General features: G+C 35.6%; 1 protein-coding gene across 3 annotated transcripts in view; it reads left to right on the forward strand.

Moving 5' to 3' along the window:
- PLCE1 (phospholipase C epsilon 1) overlaps positions 1–17225 on the forward strand; it is a 139049-nt gene that overhangs the window by 21050 nt on the left and 100774 nt on the right. For all 3 annotated transcript variants that reach the window (XM_085065238.1, XM_085065239.1, XM_085065240.1), the window contains exon 2: positions 2423–4020. In XM_085065238.1, coding sequence (XP_084921364.1) covers positions 2833–4020 — 1188 coding nt within the window. In that variant the 5' untranslated portion in view covers positions 2423–2832. The remainder of the gene's footprint in view (positions 1–2422; positions 4021–17225) is intronic.

The following is a 17225-nucleotide window of genomic DNA, read 5'->3' on the forward strand; positions in this document are numbered from 1 at the left end:
ACAATCCAATCCATTAATTTTTATTCTTAGCAATATTACAGGGAGTTCATTTATGAATATATATTGTATTTTAATTGTCTGGAAATTTTTGTTCCAATGCAAACAGGAAAGATAAATCAGTAAATTAAGACATTTTGATAGATCACAGAATTCCTTGAAAAATCTGTGCTGAAGACAATACATACATGTTTTATACCTTTTGCAAAGAATTTTTGTTACTTGATAGAGCAAGAAAGAAACTTAGGAGATCAAGAAAAAATCAGCTGCTTCTCCTTCCTAAATATTTCTCATTTGATCAGCATCATTATATGTAGCTTTGGAATGAAAAGCATGGAATGGTTGCCAGGAGAAATAAGATAGGATCTGTCAAGTATATAGTGGCAAAAAGCTATGTAAGCTGTCATCTGTGGATTTGAAGAGAAAGGACAGGGAAGAGGGATAGGAAATGGTAGAATAAGAAAATTGCTTAGCTGTTTTCCTTTTTGTGTGTGTTGGGTTGTTGGTGGTATGGGATTTTTGTTCTTTTATAATGAAATAGGTGAGGTTGGAGAAAGTGGATTAAGATTAATTTCAGGGTACAGTTTAAAGGTGTAGGGACTATCAGGGAATGTAGACTTAAAAAATTGCTTGAGTGTTGCCTTTTCATTTTAAGTGCTCTACAGCTGTGCTGTTGCAGTATTCCATAGGGTGCTCTGTGGACTGTGTTGGTAACATAACTCTGTTTTAAGACCTGAGCTCTCCACTCCATTGAACTATTAGCTCTTTCTACACAACTTTTCTATGAACTGGAGCTGTTATTTTCCTTTCTGGTGCTAAATCTCTCTAATACAGGATCTGAGTTTACCACCTGGACTCTGCTCCAGTTGATCTGGCATAAACATGCATTTTGTAATGGGTGGAGAATGTAAAACTTGTGGCTCTTTGTTCTCTCTGTCACTTTCCTTTGTGACCCTCCCTGTTGTTAAACCATGAAAATTGAAATCTTTATTGAAGTATTAAATTCCATTTTTTTCCATGCACCTGTGGTAGCTATTGTAGGAAGAAAGATAGCTGTTCGTGGCCTAGCAAGCTTTTAAGCCACAGATTTGTAACAAAATGTAACTGCTTGTAAATTTATTTCCTTTATTTGTGACACTCCCCAACCCTCGAAAAATGATACATTTAGTTACACTTATGAATTTAATTGTGTGCAAAAATAGCATCTCAAATGTCCTGTGAACTGGGGAGTGCGTTTTACCTCTTGATTTGTGCCAGACTGCTTTTGAAAATTAGTAATCAATAAAAATGAAAGCTGACACTCTAAAATGGATTAAAATAAAATTGTTAATCATAGTTACTTGAGAAGAGTATCAAAATAGATTTTACACTTCAAATTAATTATTGAACTTTCCTGCTTTTCATCCCTCCCAGCATTCTTAATTCTATCAACTATAGACTATTTAACTGTTGTGTTTAGCTGAACCATCATTTCCCTAAGTTTTCTGCTGTTTTTTGCTGTTGAAGCTTCAAAGCTATATTTTTTGCTTGTTTCTATTGAATTTAGACTGCCCTAGTAAATGTAGGCCTTAATATAACTGTCTACATTTTCCATATTTTTAATAATACACTTTATGTTTTTCAGTGGTAAATATGATAAATTGAAGTATAAGTGCACATTTGTTTGAGTCACTATGATTTATCTCATTATTTATCTAGGTGTGTCTCTTTTGGTCTTTGGTTTCCTTTGTTGAGCTGTCTGTAACCTCATATTTTCTGATTCCAAGATTTACTTCTACCATGCTGCTTGCAGGAAAGAAGCTGAGAATTAATGACAGTGTTGAAAGGCAGGTTAACTTTTTAGCTTAAGGCATACAAGTAAAGGAGTCAAAAGGTTATTTATAATATTTCAGTCTTTTAACCTGTCTTTATGCTTTTTCAGTTGTAAATTTGTGGCAAAAATACTGTGTTCATGATTTCATGGTAACAGCATGCAGTTTAATGGAAGCAACAACCATGTAACACTGAAACAATTGTAGTTGTAGTTTTGAATAGGAAAAGAATTATTTAAAAAGACAGTGTAGGTTTAAAATTGATTGTGCTCTCAAAATGTTTTAATTTATCCTGGCTATGAGTCAGAAAAAATATGGAAAATATGTTTTCTTTCTTCTCTTTGGATTTATATGTTCAATTTCAGTGTTACAGCTTCAGGCTAATTAGTTTTCAGCAGTCATGTGGCTTTCCACAGTGAGGTGAAGAAAGCTACTTAAATGTGTAAAACATGACTGTGATTTTCAAAAATTCCTATGTGAAATGTTAAGGCAGATTTAAATGTGTATTTTGAAATTCTCTAGGTCTCAGTACAGTTCACTTTGCTGTGTTTGTGATGGTGGATTTTGTGCCATGGATGCTGTTCAATAAGTCTACATGTGTCTTTTCTTTACAGAAAACCAACTTTTTGGATGCCCTGTGGGGAGATGCATCTGTGACATGGAGTACGTGCTTGGTCATCTACAGTTTGAGGCAACAGTATATATGCTATACATGACAGAAGAACTAATTGTGGGGAGAGTCCAGCTGAATGGCTACATCACAATAAGAAACTGGTTTTAAAATGTTAGTGTGTCATGCCCGTAATCCAAGGTTGGGAAAGCCTAGCAGCCCAGCAGTAAAATAAATTACTTTTTTGTGAAAGCTGGTTCAAAAATAACAAGCAATCAATACCTATTTTACCATGTGTTCCCTAATTCTTTAGCACTGAATCTTTTATTACACTGAAATCATGGTGTGAGGATTGGTGGAGAAGGTCCTCCCCCCATCCCCAGCACACATCTAGCAACTGAAGACTGTGTCAAAATGACCTCTGAGGAGATGACAGCATCTGTTCTTCTCTCCGTGGTACAGGGTAAAGTGATACCTGCCCAGTCAGCTGGAGATGAAAATACTGAGAATGCTTTGGACACCAGTGTTATAAAAAGACATACTGCCAGCTCGGGAAGGCAAACCACACACACTGTGTCTTACTTACACAGACTCGAAGAAGAAAGTCTTCAGGGCTCAGTGCCCAAATTATTCCCTCTGGCCAAAGAACAACTGACTAATGACAAGAGTAATGAAAACTTCTGGGAGAGGAAAAGCTCCATCTCTGATTCAGTGGAATTTCTTAACATTAACTGTAACATTGTACAGAAAAACTACAAGAGCAATATCCCGTGCAGCCAGTTGTATCAATCTTGTGATCCTTTAGCAGGGGAAGAGGCTTGCCTGGAAACTGGAATTCCTGTTTCTCTGGAAAGAGCCATGCTTGCTGAAATTCAGTTGAAAATGAATGGACCTTCATTAAGAAGCCAGACAGCAGTAAATAAGAATGACAGCAGTGATCCTGATAAAGTGGCCTTTTTTCACTTACGTTGTACTAGTGAAAGGAATATATCAAAGGCTTTGTGCAGTTTACACAACAGCTTCATTTTGGATGACTGCTTGCGGCCCGTGAGCGACAGTGATGGTAACACCACTGCTTCCCCAGCCTGCACTTGCAGCATAATGGAGTTGACAAATAATTGTGAGAATGGGAATGGGCAGCAGTTGTATGAAGATGCTTTAAGGGATAAGTATTTATGTCTGGAAAGAGCACCACGAAAGGTTAAAGTGGCATGCTCAGGTCACAACTTCTGTGGAAATAACTTTACTGGAAGAATGCCCTCAAAGCCCTTTCTGAGCCATTTTGAGGACTGTAATGATAACTGTGAAGAAGAGTTGGAAGAGGATTTTTTTAGAAACAAAAAGGAACGTTCTACTCTATTAATAAGACGCTTCTGTAAAAATGATAAAGAGGTTAAAAAATCAGTTTATACTGGAACAAGAGCAATTTTTAGGACTTTACCTTCAGGGCACATAGGAACTGTTGCTTGGAATTATGTTGAGCAAAGGAGAAACAGCAGTGGTGTGAAGTTTTCTAGGATTACAACAGAACAGCTAACTATAATTCAGTCTCTAATAAAATGGAAATTTAATTCCTGTCTTGAGAAGTCTTTATGGTGTGAGGTAAGCTTTTCATAGTGTTTTTTGGGGTTTTTTTTGTTTCCTTGTGTGTTTTGATACCCTGATGACCTTTCCATTAAAAAAGTGCCTTCAACTAGTAAACAGTAACACTGAATGAGATATTTCACTTACCCGCATTGAACAACCGTATGCTGAGCACTGCTTTTTAGAAAAATGTATTGTCATCCTTTAAAATTCTTTTGGTTTAAAATGGATATGCCATAAATTTGTCTATATGTGTAAAAATTTATACAAATATATATATATATATATATATATATAAACGTATATGTATAAAATGTGTATAGGTAAATATTTATACTTAGATTTATGTATAAATTTGTTTATTGATAAATATTCTTTTCTCAAAAAATATAACACACCTATATAGAAATTAAAAATATATATGCATTTTATAGATATTTCTGTTTTAAATGAAAAGGTGTATAATATGCATGTATATTTTTCATATATATAAGATAGGTGTATAAATATATATTGTAGCTCTACACATTTTAGTATATATATAGCATGTATTTGTGTATAAATATTTGATGGATATATTAATGATATAATTGCTCCATAAGTATAGTAGTATTATATGTGAGAGTATTAGATTACAGTGAAAAATTTTTTGCTCAAGAAAAGAAAGCATAGTATTTTCCCAAGCTGCAGGTATTTCTATTTCTTTTAAACTTGCAAATAATAAAATAAGTAATACTTGAATAATATACATTAATGTGCTGATACTGCTCTGATTTGTGTTCTCTTTAGTTACATAATGCCAGGAATTCTAAGTTTAAAATGAAATGATGAATGCATGTATTACTATTATTATTATTATTATTATTATTATTGTAGAAATTACATAGCACATTCTTAATACATTATTTTAAGTAGTAAAAGATTTTCTGTGCTGGTAGAAATTAAATGGTTTTCTATGTAATCTGTAAAAGATTTTGACCACTGATTACTGATCTTACCAAAAAAAGGAGCTGTGGTTTTTCTCTGTTAAAATGTATGAATAAGCTCTAGGGGGGAGAAAATAATCAAGGCAAAGGAGTGCATTGTCGTATAAGCTATGCTTATAAATTGGTCATGAATAGATGTGGATCTCTTCTGCTCAGAGAAATTTCTAGCACTTAGTGCTCAGAGTCTTCAACAACTTTCAGTAGGACTGAAATGGAGGAAAACTTACTTGTGTGGAATCAGAGAATCATCTATAATTTACATTCATTTAAGATCACGGAGTCCTACGGTAAAATTGATCAAGCTAAAATGAAGTTTTGTCAGTGACAAGGGAAGAGAGGACTCTGTGACTCCAGGACAGTTGTGCCTTCATGTAATATCCTCATGTCTTTCTAGAAACTAGTATTTTTCCATTTAAAGAGTTGATCAAAGAGTTCTATAAACATGTGTATGTCAGGCTTTTTACCAGGTTGAAGAGCTTTGTGGTACTGTTCATTATTGTGAAATTCACTGCATTGGTCAGTGGAAGGACAGACTTGCTGGGACAGCAGATGCACTGCAGGGAGCTTGGTCATGCTCCCACAGAGGGGGGAATGTAATGCTGTGGATTTACTTAACATGGTGAATGCTCAGTATATTTATATCATTATAAATTGTATATGGTTGTATCATTGTCATTATAATTGTATCATTATAATTATCATTTGCAGTTTTATGGGGAAGAGATGGGAAAATGTTTTTTAGCTGAGGTAGCTGAAGGATGTGTTTATGTTTCTTCATTGGACATTTCCAATTTGACATGAGTTCCTTACTTTTCCATGAGTTGCTCACTTTTATCGTGCTTGCCTGTTTAACCACTTTCTAACACTGTTGTATAATACTGAACCTACAGCATTTTGGGAAGGGAGAGCTTTAATTTGAAGATTTTTTTGTAGTCTGTAAATGAACTCACAAACAAAAGTAATGAATACTCACTGAATAATTATTTAAATAGAAGAAATTCTGTCTACCAGTGAGCAAAAGATAAACATGCACTGTAAAGCACTTTGCATAACTACAGTGCATAGGATGTTGTCTCATGGTCAGAAAAAGGTTAAAAGCATGTTTGTAAGCCTGTCCTCATCCAAATGGACACTAAGACTGTTTTTCTTCTTATCAACCTCTGTATATAATCTCTTTATGTATAACATGCATCAAGTTCTTTTAGCATTGTTTTCCTATTATTTTATTGTCAAATATTTTTCTGCAATAATATTTCTATGCATTTGTGGCTTATATTATTAGCATTATAGATGGATTTACACAAACATAGAAATTAACATAATGGATGTGACAAATATATGGACCTGTTGAACATATGCACTGGGTTAAAATAATTCAACAAATTATGGGCATTTGTAGGAATCTTTCATGCTAATAATCAAAGGAAGAAGGAAAAAGTAGTAAATGAATGTGGTAATTTGTTCTTCCTTTCCCCTTATCTCACCCTTTGAGCATGCATTCTGTTTGGAACAGCTAAGGGAACAGTAGTTCTGTTCTTCAAGAGGAAAAAAAAGTTGGAGAAATTAAGTTTTCATGGCAGTACTAGTGTAACACAGAACAATAGAGACCTTTATGTTTTAAGTAGGAAAATGTGGGTCTCATTTGTGCATATCCCTTACATAAAAATTCTAGCGCTAATAAAGGAAAGGCGCTGAACTGTCGTCTTGTTGAGTGATTTTTTCTTTTTCTTCCTCTACATAGGGAGGTGGGACTGAGGATTTTCACTATATAGAAAATAGATTAAGTTATATTTTTCTTCATGTAGCATATTATTACTGTTTATAGGTATTTTTATATGCAGATTTAGACCTCTCTGGATTAAATGTATGTGTTGTATGAAGAGAGAAATTTTTATGTTGAATATTTTTTCCTAATTTTGCACTTAATTTTGGTAGCTAAATACAGTGCAGCATTTGCCCTTATCAGATGGGTGTGTGTAACATGTATCTGTTCAGGAGACATTTGCTTGTCCATGTTGGAACAGTGCAAGCCCCTCGCATTAGTACATACTAAAGAAGTCAAAAGTGCAAAAAATTTGCCGTAGAAACAAATCATGAGTGCAGGCTCTGGTGTTGGCTTTGTTTGGGCAGGTATGCACTGCTTGGGTTCAGCTCAGCTGCACCTTGTTAGCAATCTGACTAATTACCAAAGCCAGAGTTTCTGGGATGTGTGAGATGTTAGGTTCATAGAGCTGAAATACACTTTGGTTTTGCCGTGGTGGCAAAAGTAACCATATCCACCATTGACTAAGATTAAATCTGGGCAGCTCACTAGACTTTCACAGAGTGATTCTCTCAAGCCATGTAAGTGACCTCAAGATCTGCAGATGGCAGCTGCAACAACATAGTTGCAGTGCATAATAACTGAATTCCTTAGTTAAGCTTATTTTGTAGGCGTCAGTACTATCTTTGCTGTGTCATTACATTCCTGGTGCCAGTAGTTTGAGCTTTAAGAAGCAAGAACTCTGCTGGCTTGCTCAACTCTGCTCAGATAGAAGTTAGCACTCTAATGTATCTGACATTCTTCATAGTTGCTAAGGCACTACAGAAATGCTAAATACTAATTAAGCAACAATTAAAAAAATTAATTGCCACATCTGTTTCCAGGTAGAACAAAGATTCTATTATAGATTTGTCCTGTAGGAGTGTTTCATAGTTAATGTAATGATTTGGTATAGTAGTTCAGCATTTGTTAGCATCAGATTTTTGAGATTTTTCCCCTGTATCCATGGTGTTTTTATGACTCCTGTGTAAAATGAATGTAATGCAAGGATTTGTGATATGCATGGCTTATGTAAGGAGTCCTGTATTAAGATTTCTTTATTTCCATAAAGCTGAGCTATAGTCAGTTGATGGTATCTGTTAACAAAAAGTTAAGGAGAGAAAAAGATTTGGAGGTAAAAAATTTTTGTATTCTCTTTTGTTAATGTGATACCTAAAATAGTCATCTTGGATAATATTTTTTTAAAAATAGAGCTAGGTACAACTTGCTTTCTGTTTAATAGACAATATTTGAATTTTTTTGTTGTTTATGCTTGATTATTAATTCTGAGTATATTCATAATTAAAATAAATATTTTGTAATTAGAAACAATATTTATATTAATTTTGAACCTGTAGAGAGCTCAGTTCCCTCCCTCTGCTGTCCCACTCCCTTCCAGAGCTGTATCAGCAATTCCAGTCAGTGCATGCTTTTCTGGCGTTTCTGAAAATATGGATAGATTATTTCACTATCAGTCATGGAAATAATGTCTGCTTTGCAACAACAGTAGGCTATTGCAACAACAGTTGCCTTGCAATCAAGGCCCATGTAGACACAAAGCTTGTGGAGTGTCCAAATGAAATCACCTGGACATAAGAGTCTTGTTACTAAAGTTATTCTGCCAAATTCTGTGAGATTCACAACCCAGAAAGTAGCCTGAAGAATTAAATTATTTCTGGCTTTTAGTCTGGGTTGTTTTTAGCTGTTTCTGTAGAAATATCAGGTCTGGGTTTGCTGTCATACCATCTTTCTGTTAGAATTATGTTCTTTTCCCACTGCTTTTTACTTCTTGCTACATATTTAAATTCTTTAAATGGACTTTTACTCTCTTTCTGCACAGTTTTGTATTCACACCTCAACTGTAACACTGCTCTTTATGCTAAAGGTTATGCTGTACTTGTACTTCTGCTTAACAAAAAAAAAGGCTACTTTGTGATTCTATGGTGTGGACTACAGGCAGATTTGAGATTTTTCAGCCTCCCATTTTGAAATAAAATTTCTAGTTCAGTGTGCTGTAAGGAATTTAAAGGAAATAATGACATATAAAGCAAATAATCTGCAAGTGGTTGGAGTGTTCCTCCACTCTAACAATATTTTTTTTATCTGACTGTGCATGAGTATTTTGCCTGTTAATAAAACCATTGTGGTTTTTAGACACAAAGTTTTATTTACTTATGTAAAAGTAGTTGGGAGGTAATGACAAGCTGGTTTTTATTCTACCTGGACCCTGTATGTCTTGTTTCTTTGTTTGAAGAAAAAAGTTAATGAGTAGAATTGACTATTTGGAAAAAAATCAGGGAAGCAGGAGAGAAGCCAAATAGGCATGAAATTATGTTTTCCCTTCAGTAAGTGCTGTAAAAATAAATTGAACTTTTTAAAATGAAGCTCTATACTTATATTTGCTTTGGGTTGAGTTACTCCAGTTTCAAAGGCTAGCTTTAAAATAGAAAATTTATTCCCTGTCTGTAGAAGAAGTCATTTTACTACCATAATGTGTGATAGATTTTAAATGAAATCACTTAATACTTTGTATTATATTATAGTTGCCTTATACCTTTAACAACATTGGGCCAAATTATGAACAATAAGCTTTAGCTGTGAGCACACTTAGGTATTTAGAGCCAATAGTGTGGGAGTCTTGGCAAGAGCATTATATTATGCCTTCAGTTTTTCCACATTTTCTGACTTTCCTTCTAGTGACTGTTCATTAACTGTAAAGAAGCATGAAGGTCTGGTTTAGAAAATCTCCCTGCAGCACATTAAAGGGTTCATTTTAGGGTGTTAGAGTTGGACACTTTTCTAAATTCTTTCTCAGTTGAAACTAAGTTATCTCCATTACCTGTATGAACTGTTGAAAAGTTGGGTTGTTTACTCTGGTGTAAGTGAATAAAAATGGTGCCATATAAAGATCACTCTGTTGGTGGGTGAATAACTAAAATCTGAATTTATGAGATTTCATATGCATTTAAATTTATCTTGCTTTTCTACAATCTTTCAGAACCTTTTAAAAAGAAATTTTTCTAAAATGAAATAAGCTTGAGTTGACAGTAATTGCTAGGCATATACCTTACCAGTATGAAATTTCAAGAACAACTTAGGGGAAAAATCTCTACTGGAAAATTTTACTTGCCACGATATCTAAGCATCCCCCATGAGATACAAGGCTATTTGGTTCCTCTGTGTGTGAAAAGTGATTGGATAATGTATGGTTATGAGCCCTCTGGTTGTGAAATTTTCTTGAAAATACAGACTGGTAGCAGCCTAAAAATCAGAATAACAGTTGAACATAATAGAGCCATTAATTATGGTCCAAGTATGTATGAGATGGAGTATCAAGTGACGTGGGGCTCCAAGGGTGCTCCCACAGCAAACAAAGCTAATAACACCAGTGCAGCACTGGAACCAGAGTGACTCAGGGTGGTGTGACAGCACACAGCTTTCATCAGCAATGTCGGAAGTGGGGCAGTGCTGGAGACAAACATTTAGCCCTGGCATTTGTAGCCACTTTTTTTCTTTTTTTAATTTTTGTTCTAATAATTTCACTAGAAAATTATATAGTTAGATGCTATTATTTACCTGCAAAACATGTGTCCGACAGTGCTTCTATTGTCCTGCAAATTGTGTGAAAGTAACAGTTTGTTTAATATTTTCAACTGTAACCAGATACCTTAATTTTTGAACTGAGATTGAAGACTTGCTTTTAGTATGGAAAATACTCAAAGATGGACACCTACAGAGGAGGTTGCTGTGATATCGTGGAAGCATGCAACAGTAGTGAAAAAGTTTGTATTTGTCGTGAAATCAGCACCTGCACTTGTTGCAGTAATCTGAATACTCTTAATGAGCTCCTGTGAAAGTAGTTTTTTTTTTCCCCTTAGCTTTTCACATAACTGTAATGCCTGTTGAATGTTGCTACCAATTGGACTTTGAATCCACAGTAAAATAATGTGAGCTTCTTTTAAGGTGATTAAAAGTGATTGTTATGTACTGGTTATTTTCATGCTAGTCTCCCGACACTGTAAAAATTGTTTTCAAGCAATCGCAACAGATACCGACCTTCATTAGTAAATTGTGGGCAAAACAAAGGATGTATTATTAGCTGCTCTAGTTTCAGGTTACAGCAGTCTTAGTTCTTAGAGTGTTTAGGAATTCCCTTCAAGTATTAGAGAATGGGTGAAATCCTGGTCATACTGTAATCTGTTTAAAATCTCCTATTGGGATAATGTTACTTACTTGGAGGGAGAAAAAGAAGCATGTGCAGAATGAAGCTGTTGGGTTCATAGGAACCATGGTTTTATGTCAAACATTTTAAGAGACAGACATGTACCAGACTTAGATTAAGCAGTTTTAAAACTATAGTTTTAAACTAAAAATATTCTCTATATAAGTATGTGTAATGCATTGTAATATAACTCAGGTGGGATCATTAACTTAATAAATAAAACTTCCCTCAGTACTTTGACTTGCATATGCTGCTTTTGACTGTTCATGTTATCATACTGCTTGGAAGCCCTGCTTCTAGGCTTGAATCTGTTCCCTAGCTGTTTTACAAACAAGTGATGATCTCATCTGTTCTCTAGACTTAGAGGCAGTTAGTTGTTAGTGAGCTCACTCAGAGTTTGGAGAAGATAAACTTCTCCCAAACACCTCCCATGTGCTGTGGCTATATTTCCTTTTATCTCAGCGAGCTCAGTAGCTGTGTGCTGCACTGTAGTCTGCAGAAGAAACCTATCCATTGAGTTTCCAGTGCAGGGGAGGGGGTGGCAACCCACCTTCAAATTTGCATACCAGTTCCAGATATTAATATTAGGGAATTTTAGAGTTATGAGTGTAAGAGCAAAGGAAAAACAAATTTTTAAGAAAAATGTATATAGCCAATCAACATTGAAATATTTCTAAACTGAATAATGGTCTGAATGATAATTCTGAATGGACTGTCTTTCAGCAAAAACATAAGAATATATCTGAGGCCTGGAGAGTTGTTCTAAATGTGATTTTGTGTTGGATCAAGAAAAAGACTCCTGAGAGCAAACTGTCCTCAGTCTTCTGTTTTAAATTAGGAATTAATCTTGAGTAACTTTGCAGACTTAGAGCATCCTGCAGCATGCTTGAGGCCATTATAGTTCTGACCCTGTGCATATGTGAGATTTTTTACTTTATATAAGCACATTACTGTTGTCATGGGAGCTGTAACATTGGACTTCCTGTCTGTTGTTGGCAATCTTGGGGTTGCACTGGTGGCTTGTCTATGTCAATGTATATATTTTCAAGGGAAAAAATGTTATTTCACGAGCATTCAGAATATTTCCCTTTTAGGAAATAAACTTGTATTCTGGTTTACCTATGTGTACTTTTGAAACTTACCTTACTTAAAATACAGTCAGGGAGAACTAAGAGTGTGAAACCTTTTGTTATGTGAACATTTCATTGAGATGTAGTGATTTGCTATCACCATAAAGGAGGCTTCGGTCTATTCACACCAAATCACTCAACGAGGTTGGGGCTGGAGAAAAGATAGAAGTTATCTATAAGCATGAGGTATAACATGAATCATATTTAACAGCAGTGTATTCCTTTTCTTTTTTTCTGTTAGTCCAGAAATAGAGGGGGTTTGTTTCCTTTTTTAATTTTTTTCCTTTACCAGCAGATTGTGGATGGACTTTTATTGTAATTTGAATGCTTTTGAGCAACAAAGTTCTTTCATCTTCAGCAGGCGTTTGTGGATCACTGCATATATAATTTAGCTTGCACAGTGTTTCTTTGCCATTGGTTTGTAAAAACTACAAATCCAGCCTTTGTAAATGATGGTCACTTTTGAGTCATATTTTTTTTAGTTTTGAATAAGTTTCTCATCACACTTTAGTTTTGACCAGCTGTTTCCTGTTTTTCCTCCCAGTGGTTTAGCTGCTGAGGAGATAAATGTATCAGTGGTTTGTTTCAGAATTAAATTACCTTTATAAAATGATGGAAGAGTAAAACAAATATGTTGGACATCATTACAAGTATAAAGTTATGCTGAAATCCAAAAGATGAAGTACTGTTTGTTGTACCTAGATATTTGATATGCTACAGAGCTTTTGCTACACCAGGAACTTACTCCATGTAGAAGAATTAATCCAGCATCGGAAACACCAGGGTGAAGCTTTGTGTGGTGAATTTGGGTGTGTGTGATGGAATTTTTCAAGCAGGTCCAAGTTTTTGTGTTTGCATGAGAATATTTTAATTTATCAGATATATGATCTACATAATTACCTGACCCTTACATGATATTTGTCCTGTTCTGCCACCCCCAGGTTTTGGACTGCTTTGGGTAGATGATATGTTCACTTTTGTAATCATACAAATCACTTTGGAACTTTGGAACTGAGTTTGAGTGTGTATATTTTCAAAATAAAGCAGGGCAGGCGTATCAGGGAAGACAGGAAATAGCTGGTATATTACCTGTCTATTAGGACTGGCTTGTACAGTACACTTTATTTCTGTCTTGTTTATGGTGAACTTACTCCATATCCACATAGAGAGCAGCTGTGTTTTATCCTTGCTTCAGACATCTTTCTTCAGGACCTTTAAATGACTTAGTTACTAACCCAAGAGGTGTTTGTATAGATAGTAATGAAAATATTGTCCCCTATCTTCAGATTTGAGGTCATTACTGTGTAGGGTTGTGGAAGGATCACCTGTTGCTCCTTCTCTTTTTTGTTCCAGTGTAGCAGGCTGTTCTGTGGCATCCAGCCACACCTGTCCCTTGCATTTTTCATCCTCTCTGGGGCCTGAGTGGTCAGATTTTATTTAATCTGCACTCCCTGGCATGATAGAAAAGCATACAATCAGAGACAGTTGATAGTATGTCTACTCCCATGGCCAATCCCCTGGACTGAGGCTTTAAGTATTCCAGTGACCTGTTAGGTCACTGAGTTTCTTATCAGTGCGTAGCAGAGGAAGAGCTGGCTCTGTAGGGAAGGTCTCAGCTCCAGAAGCTCAGAGCATGCATGCATTTGCTTCCCTGAACAAGGTACCTCAACTATTTTTTACAATAACCCATTTGTAGGCCTTATCACATACCATTTTAAGGGCTCCGCAGTCTTCTACACTTGCTTACCTCAGGATATGGTCCAGCTATTACCATTTGGAAAAGATTCGCCCCTGCAGCTTGCACTCCCTTAATTTCCCTATGGCTTTTCCAGACTCCTCCTCACCAGGTTCCTTTTGGTGGATACCTCCAAGATCTGCTCTCTCTTCCAGGGCTTGCTGACCTTGGAAGTCTCCATGGGAATTCTCATTAAATTCAGTGATGGGAAGGGGGAAGCGTTTTCCTCTCTCCCTTGAAAATTCTAGTTATTTATAACTCCTAACTAGCTTTGCTGTTTTTACTTCAAGCCTGTGAAGCAGCTGTCTGATCTTGTCTCCTAGCGCCATTCTTGAATTTACACTCAATGCGCTTACTGTTCCCTGCACTGGTGGTCTTTATGGAGTCTCCTTTTACCTTCAATCTTTTATAAAGAGAAAAAACTTTCCAATATATTTCCCTTCAGTTCTCTACTATTAGATAGTATTTTTTTCATAGTATTCACAATCTACATTCAGCCGAGTCTAATAGTTAAGGCTGGAATTCCTTCTTCATGCAATTGTGTGGTACTAATGGCCATTCCTACTTCTGTTAGCTTTGTGGAGTTCCTATAACTTCCCATGTGGCATCTGTCCCATTTGTAGCTATTATATTTCAGTTTAGACTTTTCTTTTGTCCTCTTTCTTTCTGTGTTCTTTTTGGAGACTTTTTTTTTCATGTGAAGGTTAGTAAACAGCATTCAAACTTTACATTGGGTGATTGATATGGAAATGGTTGTGCTATTACACTTTTAGACTGCAGTTGGCTTTCCAAAAGAGCTGGTATTTTTGGCAAAAGTGCAATCTAACTGTCATAGAGCATAGTACATTTGTAAGGGTTTTTGTTTCTACTGTACTCATCTGGAGTAAAGAAGTATTTGCTAATTAGTATTTATATTAGGCATTAATGACCAGATTCATCTGATCCTTGCTGAATTTAAATTTCTCCGGTCTGCAAAAAACCACAAGGAAAACAACAGCCAAGATGAAAGCAGATTCACAGGACATACCCATGTGGTTGTGACTCAGTGGATCTGAGAGAACAAAAACTTTAAAGCCCCTTTTTTTCATGAAGTAAAAGATGTGGAAATTGATTTAACAGTAGTGGGCGAATTTGCTAATGAGATATGAAAGGTAGTTAAATGAAAGAACTAAAGAAAAGGAACCAGTGTTCTATGAAAATCTTGGAAGGAAAATAAAAGACATAGTTGACAAAGCATCCTTTGAGTTTTGGGAGTTGAAAAATGTAGAGAGCAAAAGCCGACAAAATCTTGTTTTCAAACCTAACCAGAACTAAGAGTTTTGCTGGTTTTCTGTGGAACTAAGGCATATGTAAACCAGTGCTAATGCTATCATGATAGTTATGTACAGAGTTTGCACTTTCAAGTAGAAATAGAAAGAAAATTAATAGAATTTGGAGAGATTTCTAGTCATTGTCCAATTTTTAAATCACTGTGAATTGAGACACTTTGGCAAGGCTTGATGTGACAAGGCCAAGCATGTGTGTCAGGGCACAGTAGTTGGGCAATTTTGCTACCTTCTTGGGTTTTTAATTAGATAATATTTTACGGGGGCTTTTTTTTCTCAACAATATTTCTGCTATGGAAAGTATTTGATAAAAATAACATGCATTTTTAAAAATGGGTGTTAGTTGAAAAAGAACCAGATCTGCAAGAAGAGTTACTGAGTCTCAAATTTGATAAAAATTGCTTTCAAATTCTTACTTGGTCAACAAATGAAGTTTAATAATGGGATAGAATGAAACTTAATTTTGGCAAGCTTAGAATAACAAAGTTTCTTAGAAGACTAGGCATATCAGAAAATTTAACACTGCTGCTGATACTTTGAATCTCTGTGCTTCCCAGAGAGTTGCAGACTTTCACCTTTCTCCCAGTGACAGGGAGCAGAGCAACTTTACCTTGATCATATATTACTATTAGCACAGTAGCAGCAGTGCTTGTGCACATTCAGGAAGAGGTTTTTGATTGCTTAGGTGACGTTTGTGTATCATTTATAGTATGTGCACCACAGCTTGGAAACCCATGACTGAGTCCATGATTTGGTTGGATCAAACTTTGTAGTTTTTGACTGAGATGAGATTACATGCTTCATGTGCTGTTGATACTTGCTTTTTGCTAATTGTTGCAAGTTGCTCCTGTCCAGCTAGGTGTTGTCACGTTGTCCAACATAGTGCCTTTAACTTAGCCTAATACCATGGACAGATGCAATTGGTCTGACTGACATCAGCCAAAGAAAGCATGAAGGTTTGAACTATTTTTTGTCAGAGTTGATCCCCCAAAACAGGAGGGAGATGATATGAGAAAGCTTTGTTTATACAGTAATTCTCATTGTACTTTTCTGAAGGCAGAATTCACACTTTAGTACTATTCAGAAAAATTGCAGCCAAAATTGTGTGTTTAAATTAGGCACAAAAATTCTACTGGATTAGTCTACTGGATAAAACTATGATGATTTTCAAGATGCTGAATGCCCTGTATTCCGCATAATCAGACCAGCAACAGTTAGAAGTCTTAGGGATTTACAAGTTTGATTTTTAGGAGTCCAATTTGAAAATCTGGGTTTAAGTTCCACTGAAATGCCCTCTGAAAGTATTGATAGGGCTGCTGCATAGCTGTCATCACTGATTTCCACTTAGACCTGGTTTGGATGCATATATTCATGCACATACATATATAATCAAGAGTAACAGTGAATATGTGATATGATACCCATGGTGATAAAAGCTTTGTCTTTCTGCAGTCCTTTTGACAATTAGACTTCATTAGAGAAGAATCCTTACACTATATTTATGCTGACCCAGATCTCTGCAAGGATAGTTTTACGGGTATAACTTTCCTAACAGAACTGTATTAGCATCTCCTTGCTAGGGGAGCAAGGGCTAAGGTTTCAAAACAGCTCGTAGACGTGCTGTGTGCATTTTAACTGTGGCAATTAACTCATTCTTCCATACCCTTGCTACAGCACAAATGTTTTCATTTGTTGAAACAGTATAAATATTAAAATATTATTGAAATTTTTACATTAGAAGACAAAGAAACAGGAAAAATCTGATCTTTGCACCTGCCATTGAAGTTTTACTATATTTGAAGTAAAATGTGAGGCATATGCCATCTGGTGGATAGAATAATTCATACAGTTTTATTGCTAATCTTTATATGTTTGCTGCATTGTCACTTTTAATTGGCACTGGTGAATATTTCTTTCGTCAGACATAAAGGGAAAAAAATCTGAAAGCTGAATTTGAGGCAAAATGGAATTCTAAACTTGGCACTGGTGTTTGATTAGACAGCTGGATGCTTGGCAGAAAAACC

This window comes from Lichenostomus cassidix, chromosome 6, assembly GCF_008360975.1.
Source record: "Lichenostomus cassidix isolate B80296 chromosome 6, HeHo_3.0, whole genome shotgun sequence".
Classification (NCBI taxonomy): Eukaryota; Metazoa; Chordata; class Aves; order Passeriformes; family Meliphagidae; genus Lichenostomus; species Lichenostomus cassidix.